Source organism: Helianthus annuus, chromosome 17 (genome assembly GCF_002127325.2).
Source record: "Helianthus annuus cultivar XRQ/B chromosome 17, HanXRQr2.0-SUNRISE, whole genome shotgun sequence".
Taxonomy (NCBI): domain Eukaryota; kingdom Viridiplantae; phylum Streptophyta; class Magnoliopsida; order Asterales; family Asteraceae; genus Helianthus; species Helianthus annuus.
Genome location: NC_035449.2, coordinates 43,306,844 through 43,322,337, shown reverse-complemented (window position 1 = coordinate 43,322,337; position 15,494 = coordinate 43,306,844). Strand labels below are relative to the sequence as shown.

General features: G+C 34.7%; 1 protein-coding gene across 1 annotated transcript; it reads left to right on the top strand.

Annotated features, from left to right (window-relative positions):
- The first annotated feature begins 3,774 nt into the window (after positions 1-3,774).
- On the top strand, positions 3,775-7,051 carry LOC110925797 (NAC domain-containing protein 2). Its single transcript, XM_022169629.2, has 3 exons — positions 3,775-4,194; positions 5,638-5,915; positions 6,317-7,051. Exons 1-3 carry the CDS (start codon positions 4,032-4,034, stop codon positions 6,719-6,721), a joined length of 846 nt encoding a protein of 281 aa, XP_022025321.1. The 5' UTR covers positions 3,775-4,031; the 3' UTR covers positions 6,722-7,051.
- The last annotated feature ends 8,443 nt before the right edge of the window (positions 7,052-15,494 follow it).

Below are 15,494 nucleotides of genomic sequence, written 5' to 3'. Positions count from 1 at the left end.
CAGGTTCATCTATATTGAAGATGGTGAATCCTGGATGGTTTCAACACTCGGGGAGGGTTATTACAGGAGGCGAGGCGAGGTTAACTTACCTTGATGCTAGGAAACCACTTGGGTGTTCATTTACAAGGTACACAAATGAAGTAGTGGAACTAGTTTGAAAAGCCAAAGCTCCCACAGTTCACACTTTCACCAAAACACAGGTTCCTCCCTATTGAAGATGGCGAATCCTGGATGGTCTCAACACTCGGAATTATGCATGAACTTAAGGTAAAACAATGTCTGTTTGTGCGAATGGAATCAGTCGGAACGAGTGAGTCAGTCCGAATAAAGGGACTGGTTCGTGCGAGTGGCTCCTGATTCATACAAACATATTCGTTTCTTTGTGGAAATCAATCTTAACACGAACCCACAGCTATGCACTTAGTTGTGAGCTCGGTGGGTACATGATTTCACCAAGTTCTAGATCAGAAAGGAAGTGTGCAAGAATTTTAGTAAAACGGAATTTAAAGTCTTCATTGGGGTCTCAAATTGGTGAGGTTTCCCATTAGGTTGCCAAGGAAAACCTGTGAAAACCATCTACAGTTTACCAAGTAATAAGATTTGAAGAAAAGTAGAAGAAATGATTAAGGAAGTGAGCTAGAACTCACTTAGATGTACTTGAACTGTTATGTCCGAAATGTGTAAGTTCAGAGGGTTTAGGGAGAATGTGAGCGTTTGGAAAGTGTTTAGAAGTGAGGTAGGACACCTATTTATAGGTGCGGATCAGTGCTGGTGCGGATAGGGTTGGTCCGTGCGAATGGAGTGATTCGCACGAAGGGAAGGGTCACTTCGCAAGAAACGGGCCATCCGTGCGAAGGGGTTAGTTCGCATGGAAGAGTTATGTGGGTCAATTTTGCGTATTTTAGCCGGTTTTAAGTATTTCAAGCGTAAAGGTGTAATGTATAAGTATAAAATAATGGAGTTTTTATTAAGATCAAAGCCCGGAGTTACAAAGTTGGGAAAGAACACAGGTATTAGTTTCTAAAAATAGAGTTTCAGCTTTAATTTCTAAATAAGGAAAGTTTGGAATCGAAAACTAAAACATTAAACAAATAGAAAAGTAAAAGAAATTAAAAATAATAAAGTCTAGAAAATTAAATGAAATGTAAATGTTATCTTAAATATAAATTTAATGTTAAAGAAATCAAAAACTAAAACATTAAACAAGTAGAAAAGTAAAATAATAATAATAATAATAAAGTCCAGAAAAAAACTTAAGAAAGAAACAAAAGAAAAAAAACAAATAGGATGAAAGCACTATTCACACAACTTGCTAATTGTAATTTATGTCAAAACGTATACTAACTGAAAAAGTACATAAAAATGAGCACGAAAACGCACTATATTTGAACTAACATATTACCGAAGAAAATTTACGTCGAAACGTAAACCAAATTGAATTTATACCGACGGGTACATAAAAATTAGCACATAAAAAATAGTGTTTTAAGCTAAAAAAGGTATGGTGCGTTGAGGCGGTGTCGAAACGTAAAGTGACTTGAATTTATATCGTCTAATAAAAACGTATTATATTTGACCCAACTCGTTTCCGAACAAAATTTACGTCAAAACTTAGATCAACTGAAAATGTCCATAAAAATAAGCACGAAAACGTATTATATTTGACCAAACTCATTTCTAGGAAAAAATAAAATTTACGTCAAAATGTAAATCAACTGAAAACGTACATAGCAATAAGCATAAGAACATATTATATTTGACCAAACTCATTTGCAGGAAAAAAACTACGTCGAAACATAAATCAACTTGAATTTATACCAATACATACATAAAAATAAAAACATAAAACTTAATTATAAAGTCTTTAAAAAGTTAAGAGATTGTAGGTGTCAATATCAAAAGTTAAGGGACTAAAGTATAAAAAAATTAAAAAAAAAGTCAAATGCAAGTTACTGAACTTACTTGCAAATGTATATATGTATAATATAATATAATAGTAGTTATTGATTGACTGTAGGTTGGGTAGCTAGGGAAGGACTTTAGGTGAAGTGGTTATTTAGAAATAGAATCTGATACTCTAGTAAGAGGTAAGGGTAGAGGGTTTAGTTAAACAACTTAGGGTATTTGAATGAAATCTTACCCAATAGTATTATGTCATGTCAATTTCTCATTCTACTCTTCATTTTACACTCAACCAGTAGTTATAGTCAAACACCCCTCAATTAAAAAAAAAAACATGATTGGTCCTTCCTCTCTCTCCTCTCCTCTCAATCACACTCAATCCAATTCGGTGAACACTCACCGATTTTTGTTGCCTCTCTCCTCCTCACCGATTTCCCCCAAACCGAGGGTATAGTTACCGAATCGGTGACTCAAGTCACCGCACAAGTCCCCGAGGGTTATACCCTCCACCCTAAGAGCCTAAGAGGGGTATAAATCGGGTTCAAACTTTAAGCCGGTTTGGGTTAGTTAATGGAAAGTGAAAACCGGTTGGCGTTTTAGACGCTCAGGTTTTTGTCGGTTTGTTTAACAGTTTTGGTTTCAGTTTGGGTCATGGTTCAGTCCTCAAACTGAGTGATTTGATATAATAACTACCAAGTGGTCATGGGTTAAAATTTCACAATGTCACAATAATAATTAATTTTAGCTTGCTTTAGGTCCTATTCGCCCACTTGTACGTTGAACCCATCTCACCGACTTGATGGACCACCAAAACCCCCCTCCATAAAAGCAAGCATAATTTAACCAACTCACTAAACTAGGTTACAGATTCAGTCGACTAACGCCTAACATCTTACAAGTGCTTAACCGGACCAACTTTGTTCCCCAGTCCCAGTCTAACCGGTCCATTCCAACCCGAAAACATTGCATGTGTTTAGCAAACAAATGTCATCTACCTTATATTCGCCTAACTTTTGCTTCCATTATTTAGTTGATCGAAAGATATTTTTAATTTACATGTAAATCATTTGATCTATATTGTTACATTCGCTTATTTGCAATTTAAATAAAAACAATTTCACATAAAGAACAACACATTAAGAAAAAAAAATTATTAAATCCTAACAAGTACGAGGTGTCTACTCCAGTTAGTCGCGGATAAATACCTTCATCAAAGAAATGTTTCATTAACAAAAAGCGAGTAGCGTAGGGGCGCAACTTAAGAGGGGCCGAGGGGGCGTCCGACCCCCCGAACTTTTCGCTCAGTAGTGTTATATATGTAGTTTTCGTATATAAATTTTTTAGTATATACGTTTTCGACCCCCCGGTTCTACAGAAATTTTTGTGTATATACGTTTTCGACCTCACATCTTCATTGTCAAGCTTCGTCACTGGAGTAGCAATCACATATATGACCAAAGTTTCACGTATCTTATTGCCATCTTGTTTTATAACATTCGTATGGATTATTAAAAATATAACAGACAAGAAATAATTGTTCTAATGATTTTCTCAATATACGTATAAAAATAAACTGTTTCATTTCTTTTTCTATGAATAATATATCATAAATATCATCTTTACTGTAGCCAGATAATATATTAACTCCTACCTTTTAAACATACAAATGATTGATGGAGAATGTATCCACCTCGTTCGATGACGAACCCAGACACGAGTCAAAGCAGCACCTATGCACCGTATCCGTCCAAACAACATGACGAACGCAGTGACACCATCACCCCTTCCCCTCCTGGGCCCCACGGACACGCGTCACCCCTTCATTAGCCCACTACACTATATTATTATAATTTCACAGTTCATATACATATACAAAACCACCCTCAAGAAGAACAACCTCGAACCAAGCCTTCTTATCCAAGCAATTTCTCTCTCCTGCTCGTTCATCGAAGCGACGTTTTCATGTTCCAGATGCAATCTTCCACGTGTTCATTATACCTTTATATATATCTCTATACCTTGCTCTAAACCTCACTCTGCTGAAAACATTTTGGATAACATACAACTTTACATTAACAAGCTTTTCTTTGACTTTATTATTACAAGGAACAAGTTGTTGGTTTTGTGGAATGACTTGTGATAATTTGGAGTTGCCGCCCGGGTTTAGGTTTCACCCGACGGATGATGAGCTAGTTATGCATTATTTGTGTCGGAAATGCGCGTCTCAGCCGATTTCGGTCCCGATTATTGCTGAGATTGATCTGTATAAGTTCGATCCCTGGCAGCTTCCTGGTAATTTTGAGTTTCGTTCGCTTGTTGTCTTGATTCGGTTTTCCCCAATTTGAAAGAAAAGAAATAAACGTATCCAGTAAAATCTCACTTTCATTTATGAGTTAATTACTGTTTTTGTCTCTGTGATTTGTCAAAAATTACTATTTCAGTTCATTAGTTTAAAAATTGCGATTTCAGTCCTTGTAGTTTCACTTTCGTAACCATTTCAATCCATTTATTCTGTTAGTACAGGGACTGAAATGGTTACGAGGTGGACTGAAATGGTTACGAAATTGATATCACAGGGACTGAAATCGCAATTTTTAAACTAATGGACTGAAATAGTGATTTTTGACAAACCATATGGACGAAAACAGTAATTAGGGGCTGTTTGGTAGCCTCTTAATGACCATTCAGATGCTACCTCTTAATGGTTTAAAACCTCTGAATGAATAAGAGGTAACCTCAAGTCTGAATAGTTAAGAGGTAACCTCTGAATGGTAAATCATCACATGTCACATTCTTCTACCTTTTCATTGGTAAAATTCTTAATGGTTCCATTAAGACCATGCGTAATGGTTAAACATTATAATGCCCCCTCCATGGGGCGTTTTGCGCCATGTGGCAGCCCAGTCAGCAAGGGGCATTATACCATAAAATGGTGTAGTGGGGCATTATTCAAATAATGCCCATGCAATCATTTCCTAATTATTTTTTTTAATTTAAAACATAAAAAAATACAATACTAAAATATTAAAAACAGAACTTAAAAATAAAGAAAATAAAAATACAGAAAATAAAAAACAGAAAGTAAAATAAAAATACAGAAAATAATAAAGTTTAAAAGTATAGGGGCCTAAGTGTCAATATCAAAGTTTTAAAAAAAAACCTTTCTTCTTCTTCATTCCCATTCTTCTTCCCTTCTGCAAACCCTGCAAACCCAGAAAATCCGGCCAAAAATCCGGCCAAAAATCCGGCCAAAAAATCCGGCCACAACCCCATCTCTCTCTCTAAACCCACATGTCCTCAATTGATTGGGCATTCAAACCATTGTTCAGCGTTTTTAAAACCACGCCACCACCATTTTTTTTCAAAAAAAACGCCCGGAAACGCCCCATGTAATGGGGGTTCCGGCGTTATCCGGCGTTTTTTTGCAAATTTTTTTAAAAAAAACGCCCCGTTACGGGGGGTCTTAAGAGGTAGCCTCTTAATGACCATTCAGAGGGCTACCAAACAGCCTTTATTTATTTATATCGTGTCTTTACACCTTTTAATCAAATTCATTTATTCTAGGAGATATAAAACAAGTGTTCATTAAATGTTATTTGCTAAAGTTTATAGTTACCTGATTTAAACTAAAATTCACTCACTCAGCGTAGCTGATTTTAGCTGAACATTTTTTTGTGGTTTATGAATAAAATAATACTGGTTTTTTGACTTTGTTATGTGGATTGATTTGAACAGAAATGGCTTTGTATGGAGAAAAGGAGTGGTACTTCTTCTCGCCGAGAGATAGGAAGTACCCGAATGGATCACGGCCGAATAGAGCGGCTGGAACGGGTTATTGGAAGGCCACGGGAGCGGATAAACCGATTGGGAAACCGAAGCCGGTTGGGATTAAGAAGGCGCTTGTGTTCTACGCCGGAAAAGCTCCGAGAGGGGTCAAAACCAATTGGATAATGCACGAGTATCGTCTTGCTAATGTTGATCGATCCGCCGGCAAGCGGAACAACAATCTTAGGGTATAATTCTACTCTTAATAGAGTTATTGGTGAAGTTTGGAGAGGGTGTGACGGAAGCAAACCTTATCGTTTGCCCCCGCTAAGACACCCTCTCAAAAACCTTTTTTTTTAACTTGTACACTATAATAGTTTTTTTTATAACATCAATTTCTAGAATTTTTTAGGATAAATACATCAATTTTATACTATAAAAGTTTTTTTATAACATCAATTTCTAGATTTTTTTAGGATAAATACAACAAAAGATTTGATTTGTTGTGTGAAGTACAACACTTAACCACCACTATAAATCTTTTATAGTGATCCAAATAGCACTAAACTATTAATTTAATAATTCATTAACAATGCTTTTGAAACAATGAAAAAGATATTAATTACTTGATTTGATTTGTATTTTGCAGTTAGATGATTGGGTATTATGTCGAATATACAACAAGAAAGGGACCCTAGAGAAGCACTATGTCAATGATAATCAATCATCAGAAATGGAGGTTGAAACGAAACCCAAAATTACCCAAAATACCCCTCCACCCGCGGTACATCCACCGGCGTCAGTACCACATCACGTCATGAATGACGTGTTTCATTTCGATACGTCGGAATCAGTTCCGACGTTACATACGGATTCAAGTCCTGAACACGAAAGAGAGGTCCAAAGTGACCCGAAACAAAATGATGTTGGGTTTAGTTACATGGACCCGTTTCAAGATGACGGTTTTACCCCTCAATCGCAATACTATAACGACTTTCAACTGTCCCCGTTACAGGACATGTTTATGTACACACCAAAGCCCTTTCAGATGTGAAAACTCTTTAAGTTTCGTTTGTAGTTGTACAATGGTTTATGGGCAAGGTACATATTGCCATAGAAGATGTGAAGGAATTTGGGCCCATTTAGAACATATTATCAAGTTGAAATGGGTGACAAGTTGAAGGGCAAAATGGGTACAGTTTTGTTATGGGTCAAGGAGCAAGTGGGGGTGTGGATAGAGTAGTGATGGGCAAATTGCCATAGATGCAAGAAATCTTGATGTTGGCATGATTTTCCCATTGTAGTTAGTAGAACACAAATAACACTCTTAGATGTGTAATTTGATGAAGGAAATGAACTATTAATGTGTTGGTTTCTATGGTCATTCTATTACTTTTTTTTTTTTTTTTGAGATAAGTTGTTTGTTTCTATAAAAAAAACAAAAGAAAAAAAAAACAAGATTTAATCATGTAAAGTACGTGAATAGCTATTTTGATCGAACATTAAATAGTGATATGACTCATCAAAGAACATATAATCATTTGGTCATCACAAATGATTACTTGGTCCCAGGTTCAATTACTATCGTGCCTTCAGGCGAGTGTTTACGGGCTTTGGCCCTAGGTGAGGGTTTTTCCCGGTTCGGAAGGCGAGTGTATCCCGATGTGATGAATTTCGTCAGTAGCCAATTTGAAGGATTTGTTGACCGTTCAAAAAAAAAAAAAATACTTGGTCATTACAAATCACAGATAATTACATAAAAGTATAACTCATTTAAAACACCATGTTGCGCGAACAAAGATCCCTTCATTGGTACGATTCTGAAGTTACATGTGTGATTTTGGCTAATAACGCAAATGGTATAGCGGTTAAACCAATTCCATGGTTAAGACGCTAAAAAGAGAAACGTCACGGTTTTGGACTAGGAAATTGTGAATAGCTAGAAACGTCACGGTTTTGGACTAGGAAATTGTGAATATCTAGACCTTTTCTTCTTTGATGTTGTTCTTAGTGTCGAAACTTGAGATAGAGATGGTGTTATTCAGCGGCACAAATGATGTTGCCGAGGAGAAGGGGAAGGAGGTACGCAGTCGAGAACAAAGCTTAGCTTTTGTAGTAGTTAGATGAATCTACTTCTATATTTGATCAAATTCACTACGAATTGATTTTTAAAGTCCAAACGATTATTTTAATAATTGTTAGCTCAAATATAATTACGTGATTTTGCTCTTTAGAGGCTGTTTGGCTAAGCTTATTTTAGTGACTTATTTACTTATTTACTTTTTGAAAAGTTAAAAGGTGTTTGGGTTAGCTTATTATATGAGAGGAATAAGTAAATAAGTCATTCCATTATGACTTATTTGCTTTTCAAATAAGTAAATAACTAAATAAGTCATTCCAATAAGCTTAGCCAAACAGCCCCTTAGTGTGTATGCTTGTGAGCCGAGAGACGGAGCAAGTCATGTTAACTCATGCTCACGTGAACACTACGCTGCCCATGCTTGAGTGTTGTGCAAGTGGTGAGAGTATGAGCCTACTCATGAACATGAGGCATCATATGCAAAAAGGGCCAACCAATGATTTTTTTTTATTTTTTTTTGAACGGTCAACGAATACTCCAAATGGGCTACTGACGAAATTCACCACATCGTGATACACTCGCCTTTCGAACCGGGGAAAACCCTCACCTAGGGCCGAAGCCCGTGAACACTGGCCCGAAGGCACGACAGGCGGTGAGGTAAAACCCGCTCAGTTCAAGGATCAAACTAGCGATCGCCGCCTACTCGCCTAGTCTCCCATCATCACCAGGTGCCGCAGAAACTAAATGCTAGGGGTAGGAATTGAACTTGGGTCACATGAAACACAAGATCTCTCCCTTACCACTCCACCACTAGCTCATTGGCAGGGCCAACCAATGATATACAGCCACCTATTGTATTTGTTTTTTCCAATATTTTATTGTAATATTCAATTTATAGTTCAATTTTATTTATCTCAAATAATTTTATTTGTACTCGATTTAAAAATAAAATGATATACACGGTTTTGCTTTTTTTCCCTAGACATTCCAATATAAATTTTACTGAAATTGAGTTATACAATTTTTGTCTCATGAATGGTTTTTACACTTTTGACACATGCTTGAATCGAAAATTAATATCATCACCATTCACCAATGGGGTGGTGGTTCATTGGTAAAGACAAAGTCTTTAAAACACATAGGTTGGGAAGGGTAAGGTCTTAGGTTCAAGTCTCACAGACGACAGTGAATTAAAGAAATTAGCCGTTTAAAAAAAAAAAAAATCATCGCCACTCATTTAATATTATCTTTATACTTTACTTTTATTTAGTAAATACTTGTTTTAAAATTATGAAAAGTGTAAATTGTCATTTTAGTTCCTAATGTTTGGTCAGATATGTCATTTTAAGTTCACATGTTTTTTTTTCTCATTTGGGTCCTTAAGGTTTCCATTTCTCCTATTTTCATCATCTGCCCTAACTCCATCCACCCCCCCCCCCCTCCCCCCCTCAAGTCGCCCCGTTAAGCCGGGGGTATTTGGTCACTTTACAATAGGGATGCGATTTTTTTACTGAAATGCCGGTGCCATACTAATGTCGTACTGAATAATTATAAATGGTACCGGTATTAGATTTTTCAAATTTCAGTATCGGTATTTTTTTGGTAAAAAGCGGTATTAGTATCGAATTTTTCCTTAAGGAATTCCACGCAGTTTTTTTTGGCAATTATATAATTAATTTATATTTCCATGTTATCTATAATCTAGTACGATATTTTAATCTATAATCTCCGATCAATAAAGCCATCTTCTTCAAGGTATCATAAACTATATTATTTGCTATCGTTGTGATGATACTTGAATTTATATTATTGTAGTTAGGGGAAAAGAATAGTTAGGCAATTCTGATGTTTTTGTTTATCTCTATATGAAAGTTAGCACTAGACTATTAAATATAGTTGAAGCATATATCTACGTTAACATATGTTTTAACATTAAGTCATGATAGTTTAATATTATCTAATACTGTATTAAGATAAGAAAAATATAGATAGATAAAAAATGTTCGATACAAAAGAAATGGATATTAAAAAGTGGATTTTGCCTAAGTAGTCTAAGAAAAATTGTAATGATGACATGTGGCCTTCCTAATAAGTAAGAATGAAGGGCATTTTGGTCGTTATAAATAGGAGTGAAAATGACATGTGCCACCCCTTTTGTTTTTTAAAAATACAACAAAAAAAAATCTAGTACAAAAAACTCTAGCACAAAAATCTAGTAGAAAAAATATAGCACAAAAAATGTAGTACAAAAAAATGTAGCACAAAAAAATCTAGTATAAAAAAATATAGCACGAAAAAATTTAGCAAAAATGTAGTAAAAAAATCCAGCACAAAAACTTGAGAAAAAAAAATTTAAAACAAAAAAATTCAGCAAAAAAATATAATACAAAAATCCAGCAAAAAATGTTATACAACATAAAAATACAACACATTTTAGTGGGTTTTTTAGTCTTCATATTTTATATAGCAATATGGTACTCAAATTAAAGATAAAAAGACGCTCGATTTTACGGTGAAATTTTTATGAAAAAATAATGTCGTATAAAAAAGTTATGAAGGTTTAAAAAATGGGGATGGAATATGCATGTGGCTTGCATGTGGAAAGAGAAAGTCCATAAATAAGATTTTTCTAAGATACACTTGCACTCCGTCTTTCTCCTACACTTTCATCTTAACCATTAAGTTTCCTTCTCATCATACTTAGACAAAATAAACTTTTGATTTGATCTTTACTTCTCTAAGGCTATAGGGTGTGGTCATGACCCATATGACCACCATGACCCTCCACATCATCACCATGTCATCCATCTCTAATCCACCATTTAAAACCACTACCTTAGGGGTGTGGTCATGACCCAAACACTATCTCCTTATTTATTTTAGTTAATTTTTGTCTAAAGAAAAAGGAAAGAAAATCATGAAAAATGGAAACTAGGACCATGGTTGCCATGGTTTAATCCATGAGAACCATGGTGGATCAAGCAAGGGGGTGGTGTAGTATTCTATTCATGTTCCTACATGACAAATCATGTCCCAACCATGACCCCATACCCTTTAGCCTAATAAATCATTATACTAGTAATGATACTTAAATAAGGAAATCCTAACTACTGACTATAGAAAATAAACTATATTATATTTGCTATTGATTTGTGTTATACTAGAATTATATTATTGTAACCAAATTAACCTGGGTATTCAACTCTTTTGTATAGATAATGAATAATTGACTTTTATATATATTTGAAAAAAAGATATGAACTAAACATATGAAAAATTCTTCTATTTTTTTGGTTTGTATGGTTTACTAATTGACTTTGTAGGATGGATGGATGTGTTAGACATGATATTTTTTTGAAAAAATTGTCATTTATCTTTATATCACTTTTCAAACGTTGTCCTTTTAAACGAATGTTGACATGCGGTGTCCTTTACTAGGTATTTTATTGCAAGTTTAGTCCTTTACACCCAACCCAATTAAAAAACCCTGTTAATTGTTGGGTGTAAAGGACTAAACTTGCAACAAAATACCTAGGTAAAGGACTAAACTTGCAACAAAATACCTAGTAAAGGACACCGCTTGTCAACAATTAACTGGGTTTTTTAACTGGGTTGGGTGTAAAGGACTAAACTTGCAACGAAATACCTAGTAAAGGACACCTCCTGTCAACATTCGTTAAAAAGGACGCCGCCTGAAAAGTGGTATAAAGATAAAGGACAAAACTTGTAATTTTTCCTTATTTTTTTATATAAAACAATAGAAAACATCAAAGCGGTACCAATGCGACCAAATACCAAAAAACCAGTACCGAACCGATATATTCAGTACGGTATTCGGTTTCCAATTTTCCTCAATTACGGTTTCAGTAAATGTGGTATCGGTACCGGTATGATACCGATCTCATCCCTACTTTACAATTATCTTTTGTTTTTGTTGTTTTCATCCAAAACCCTTCTTACATTTATAATTTTTTTCTTTCAATCATTTAATTATAATCATAATTATAATAATTATTATATTATTATAAATAAAACACACACACACATATATATATATATATATATATATATATATATACACACAAAGCTATCACTTATACACGCACGCAAACCGCCATCCCCAGATTCCCTCCCCACCACTGTCAGGTCACTACTCCACATACCACCAACACCGTCACCTACCTCCACCTCCGATTGGCTTTCATACGGTTTTGATACTCGTAAGTTGCAACCGATTCAATGGGCAGATTCGGTGAAACACAGGCGGCTAGGGTTCCGCCGCCACCGGCGACGGTGGTCTCTTGTTTCCTGCAACAGACTTAGGGTTTCGATGGTGGTTGTTTTTAGCGACTGTGGTTGTGCTTGTTCGGGTTAGTTCCGAGAAACAAATCTAGTAGTGACAGACTAGAAACCCTTGACTCTCTTTATGTCGTAAATTGTTTGATTCTCGTTGTTGTTGCGGTTTGTTGGTGGTGGTAGTGGTAGTTGGTGGAGATCATGGGGGTGGTGGCTAATGTGGGTGATCATGATGGTAAACGCACAAATTAGGGTTTCTCTAAATAGGGCTTACAAGAGGAGCGATGGTTTGGTTTTGGGTCTGATTATGATATGGTTTCATTTTGGGTTTGATTTTAGTTTTGCCAAACAATGGTGGTGAACGGTGGTTATTTAAGATGTTGGTGAATGGTGGTGATATGAGATGGTTGTTAATGATGGAGGTATGAGATGGTGGTGGTCGATGGTCGTGAAACTTTGTTCTCAGATGATGGTGAAAAGGGTGGATGAAGATGAGAGTGCGTATATATGTTATACTATAATAAAGTTATGTAACAATATATATATATATAGAGGGTAGGGTTATATAGAAAACCCTAAAAATTTTAAAAAACCCTAGAAAACCCAACCTCCCGACATCTTTTTTTTCAAAAAAATAACACATGTAATATACATGTTTTTAAGAATTTTGGGCCAAAAAAAACAAAAAAGCGCCGAAGGAATATTTTAAAAAAAATAAACAAGTTTCAGCATTTTTTGTCTAACACATGTTAGTCACAAAAGTTGCCGAAATTTGTTTATTTTTTTTAAATAATCCTTCGGCGCTTTTCTGTTTTGGCCCAAAACTCTTAAAAACATGTATATTACATGTGTTATTTTTTTCAAAAAAAAAATGTCGGGAGGTTGGGTTTTCTAGGGTTTTTTAAAATTTTTAGGGTTTTCTCCCAAGCATTATCCTATATATATATATATATATATATATATATATAAAGAAACGGGATCAGGAGAAAACGCTCAAAAGTGTGAGAACAGTGAGAACGCTTCCTGGCCTAATACGTGTCACGCGACATATAGAAGGACGGAGGGGTTTTTTTGTCCTTTCATATTTTCTTTTTTTAAACGCGTGTCACATCCCGTTTTCATTTTTTTGGCGTTTAATAAATATGCCGCGTTTTATTGTTTGTAGATCAGGATCATAGTTAATATTTTGGCGTTTTTATTGTTTTTTATATAAGGATGCAATATCTATGATGTAAAAAAACATCAGTAATTTTCTTGTTGTTTATTATATCAAGTAGGATACAAGTCTATAATTTGACAGACAATTATGGCGTTTTGAAAAGATAAATAAATTCAGTTTTCCATGTACTGGCTTTTAATATAATAAATGTTTGGCAATAATGTTACCGTCTCTTCATTTTACTGTTTAGCAATTACTGTTTCGTTCAATTTTATCGGTGAATTAGTGTTGATTTTTCAGTAATACCTTGTTTAGCGTTTTAGGCGTTTTATAGCAACATCGTGCTTTGCTAGCATCCGTTCTCTCAGTTTTCACAATATCAATCGTTTTGGTGTTTTTGGCGTTTTATATTAATTTTTTTTAGTAAAGAATTAGATAATAAAATCAGAGAATTAGATAACAAACAATAGAAACTGAAAAAAAAAATTATAATCTAATTTCTCTTCCAAATCTTCACTGTCATCAGCCTCTTCTACTTTAATCTTTTTGGCGTTCTGAACCTGTTTTGAATACCTTATGTAGATCCTTTTTTTTTCCTACATAACGCTCGTCTTCATTAAGGGGTAATAGTCTTTTTTTCTTCGTTTTTTCATGATAATTTGTCCATCTCATTCAGCAAAAGCTTATAGATATACCCACCTCAAAGTAGAATCCATTCAATGAAACTTTATTCTGAATAATACTCAATAAAGAAGAAACAACGTTCCGCATCTCTGGCCTTTTTAAGTATATTTTTTGGCGTTTTAAAGTGAATGGTTTGTTGGAAAGATGACGTTTATTTTTTTGGTGGTGTGATCAGTTGATTGTGCAGAGACGTCTCTCTTATAGGATGTTTTTGGCGCGTAGTTTAGGCGGGATTTTTATTTATAATAAATGATACTAATAAAGTAGCCGTCTTTTCAGTTACTGGGTGTGTTTTTTTCTGATTTTGTTAAGGTTTTTATGAGTTTTTATGGTCTTAGACATTCCATCTTCCAAGTTTGGCGTTTTTTAATGGCTTTAAGTAGTTTTTGGCGTTTGTTTCCATTTTTAGCTTTTAATACATTCTTCTCAAAATTACTTTTATTATAGGTTGAGAGTTTTTGGTGTTTTACTTCATTATGGCATTTCACAATAATTATGACTTTTGGCGTTTTATTAATATAATGTTATTTTTTTATTATAAGTTGAAAAATACATAACAAACAACAGAAAAAGAAAATTAAAAAAATTAAAATAGAAACAATTCATCTTTCAAATCTTCACTGTCGTCAGTCTCTTTCTTCTTTGAAACATGTTCACTGGCGGTTTGGCTTTGTCATGCTTGTGTTTTTTTGGCAGTTTGGAAAGACAATATGACATGAGTTTTTTGTTTGAATATGTATTTTCAAACCACTCATCGGTATCATTCGTCTAATTCATGCCATTATAATATTCATCAATAACAAAACACAAAAACTGACATAAGTCTGACCCCAGTATCTTTTTCTTGAAGTTTTGTCCATCTCATTCAGCAAAATGTTATTTGAGCCGCAGCACCTCAGGAAAGAATGCATTTTCCGAAACTTCGCGTAGAACAATATTGAATATACAAGAAACAATTTTTGGCATTTTTGGCGTTTTTCTGAGGAAATAGTGTATTTGAAAGAAAAGTCCATTTTTTGGAAATTTTTTATATTTGAGAGATTTGGCGTTTTCTAAGACGATTGGCATATAGTAAAATATGGCGTTTTTTGAGTAGATGTGTTTGATGTTTCGCATTTTTTGGCGTTGTAAGATTAATGTTATATAGTAGAAATATGGCGTTTTCAGGTTGGGGGAGGTGTGTTCTTATGTATGAGAATGTTTTGTTTACATAGGGATGCGTTTTGGCCAGTAATGGCATTTTATTCATTAGTTGGCGTTTTGGTATAGAAGTGTAAAGACCTTTTTACCCTTAATGAAGCGCGTCGACTCAATAGAATTCGTGTTACGAAAATGCCACCGCGCCAATCTAGTCCATAGATTGTTTTGATCGGACGAACGATAAGCGTTCTCAAACTTTTCATCGTTTTCTCTAAATCCTGACCCTATATATATATATATATATATATATATATATATATATATATATGAGTAAACTGCAATTTTACCCCCTGAGGTTAGGGGTCATTGGCACCCTTACCCCCTCCTCCCCTAACGAAATAATTGCAATTTTACCCCCCACTGTTAAACCGTTATGTCGCAATTCTACCCCCCGGCTTCAATTTTCTT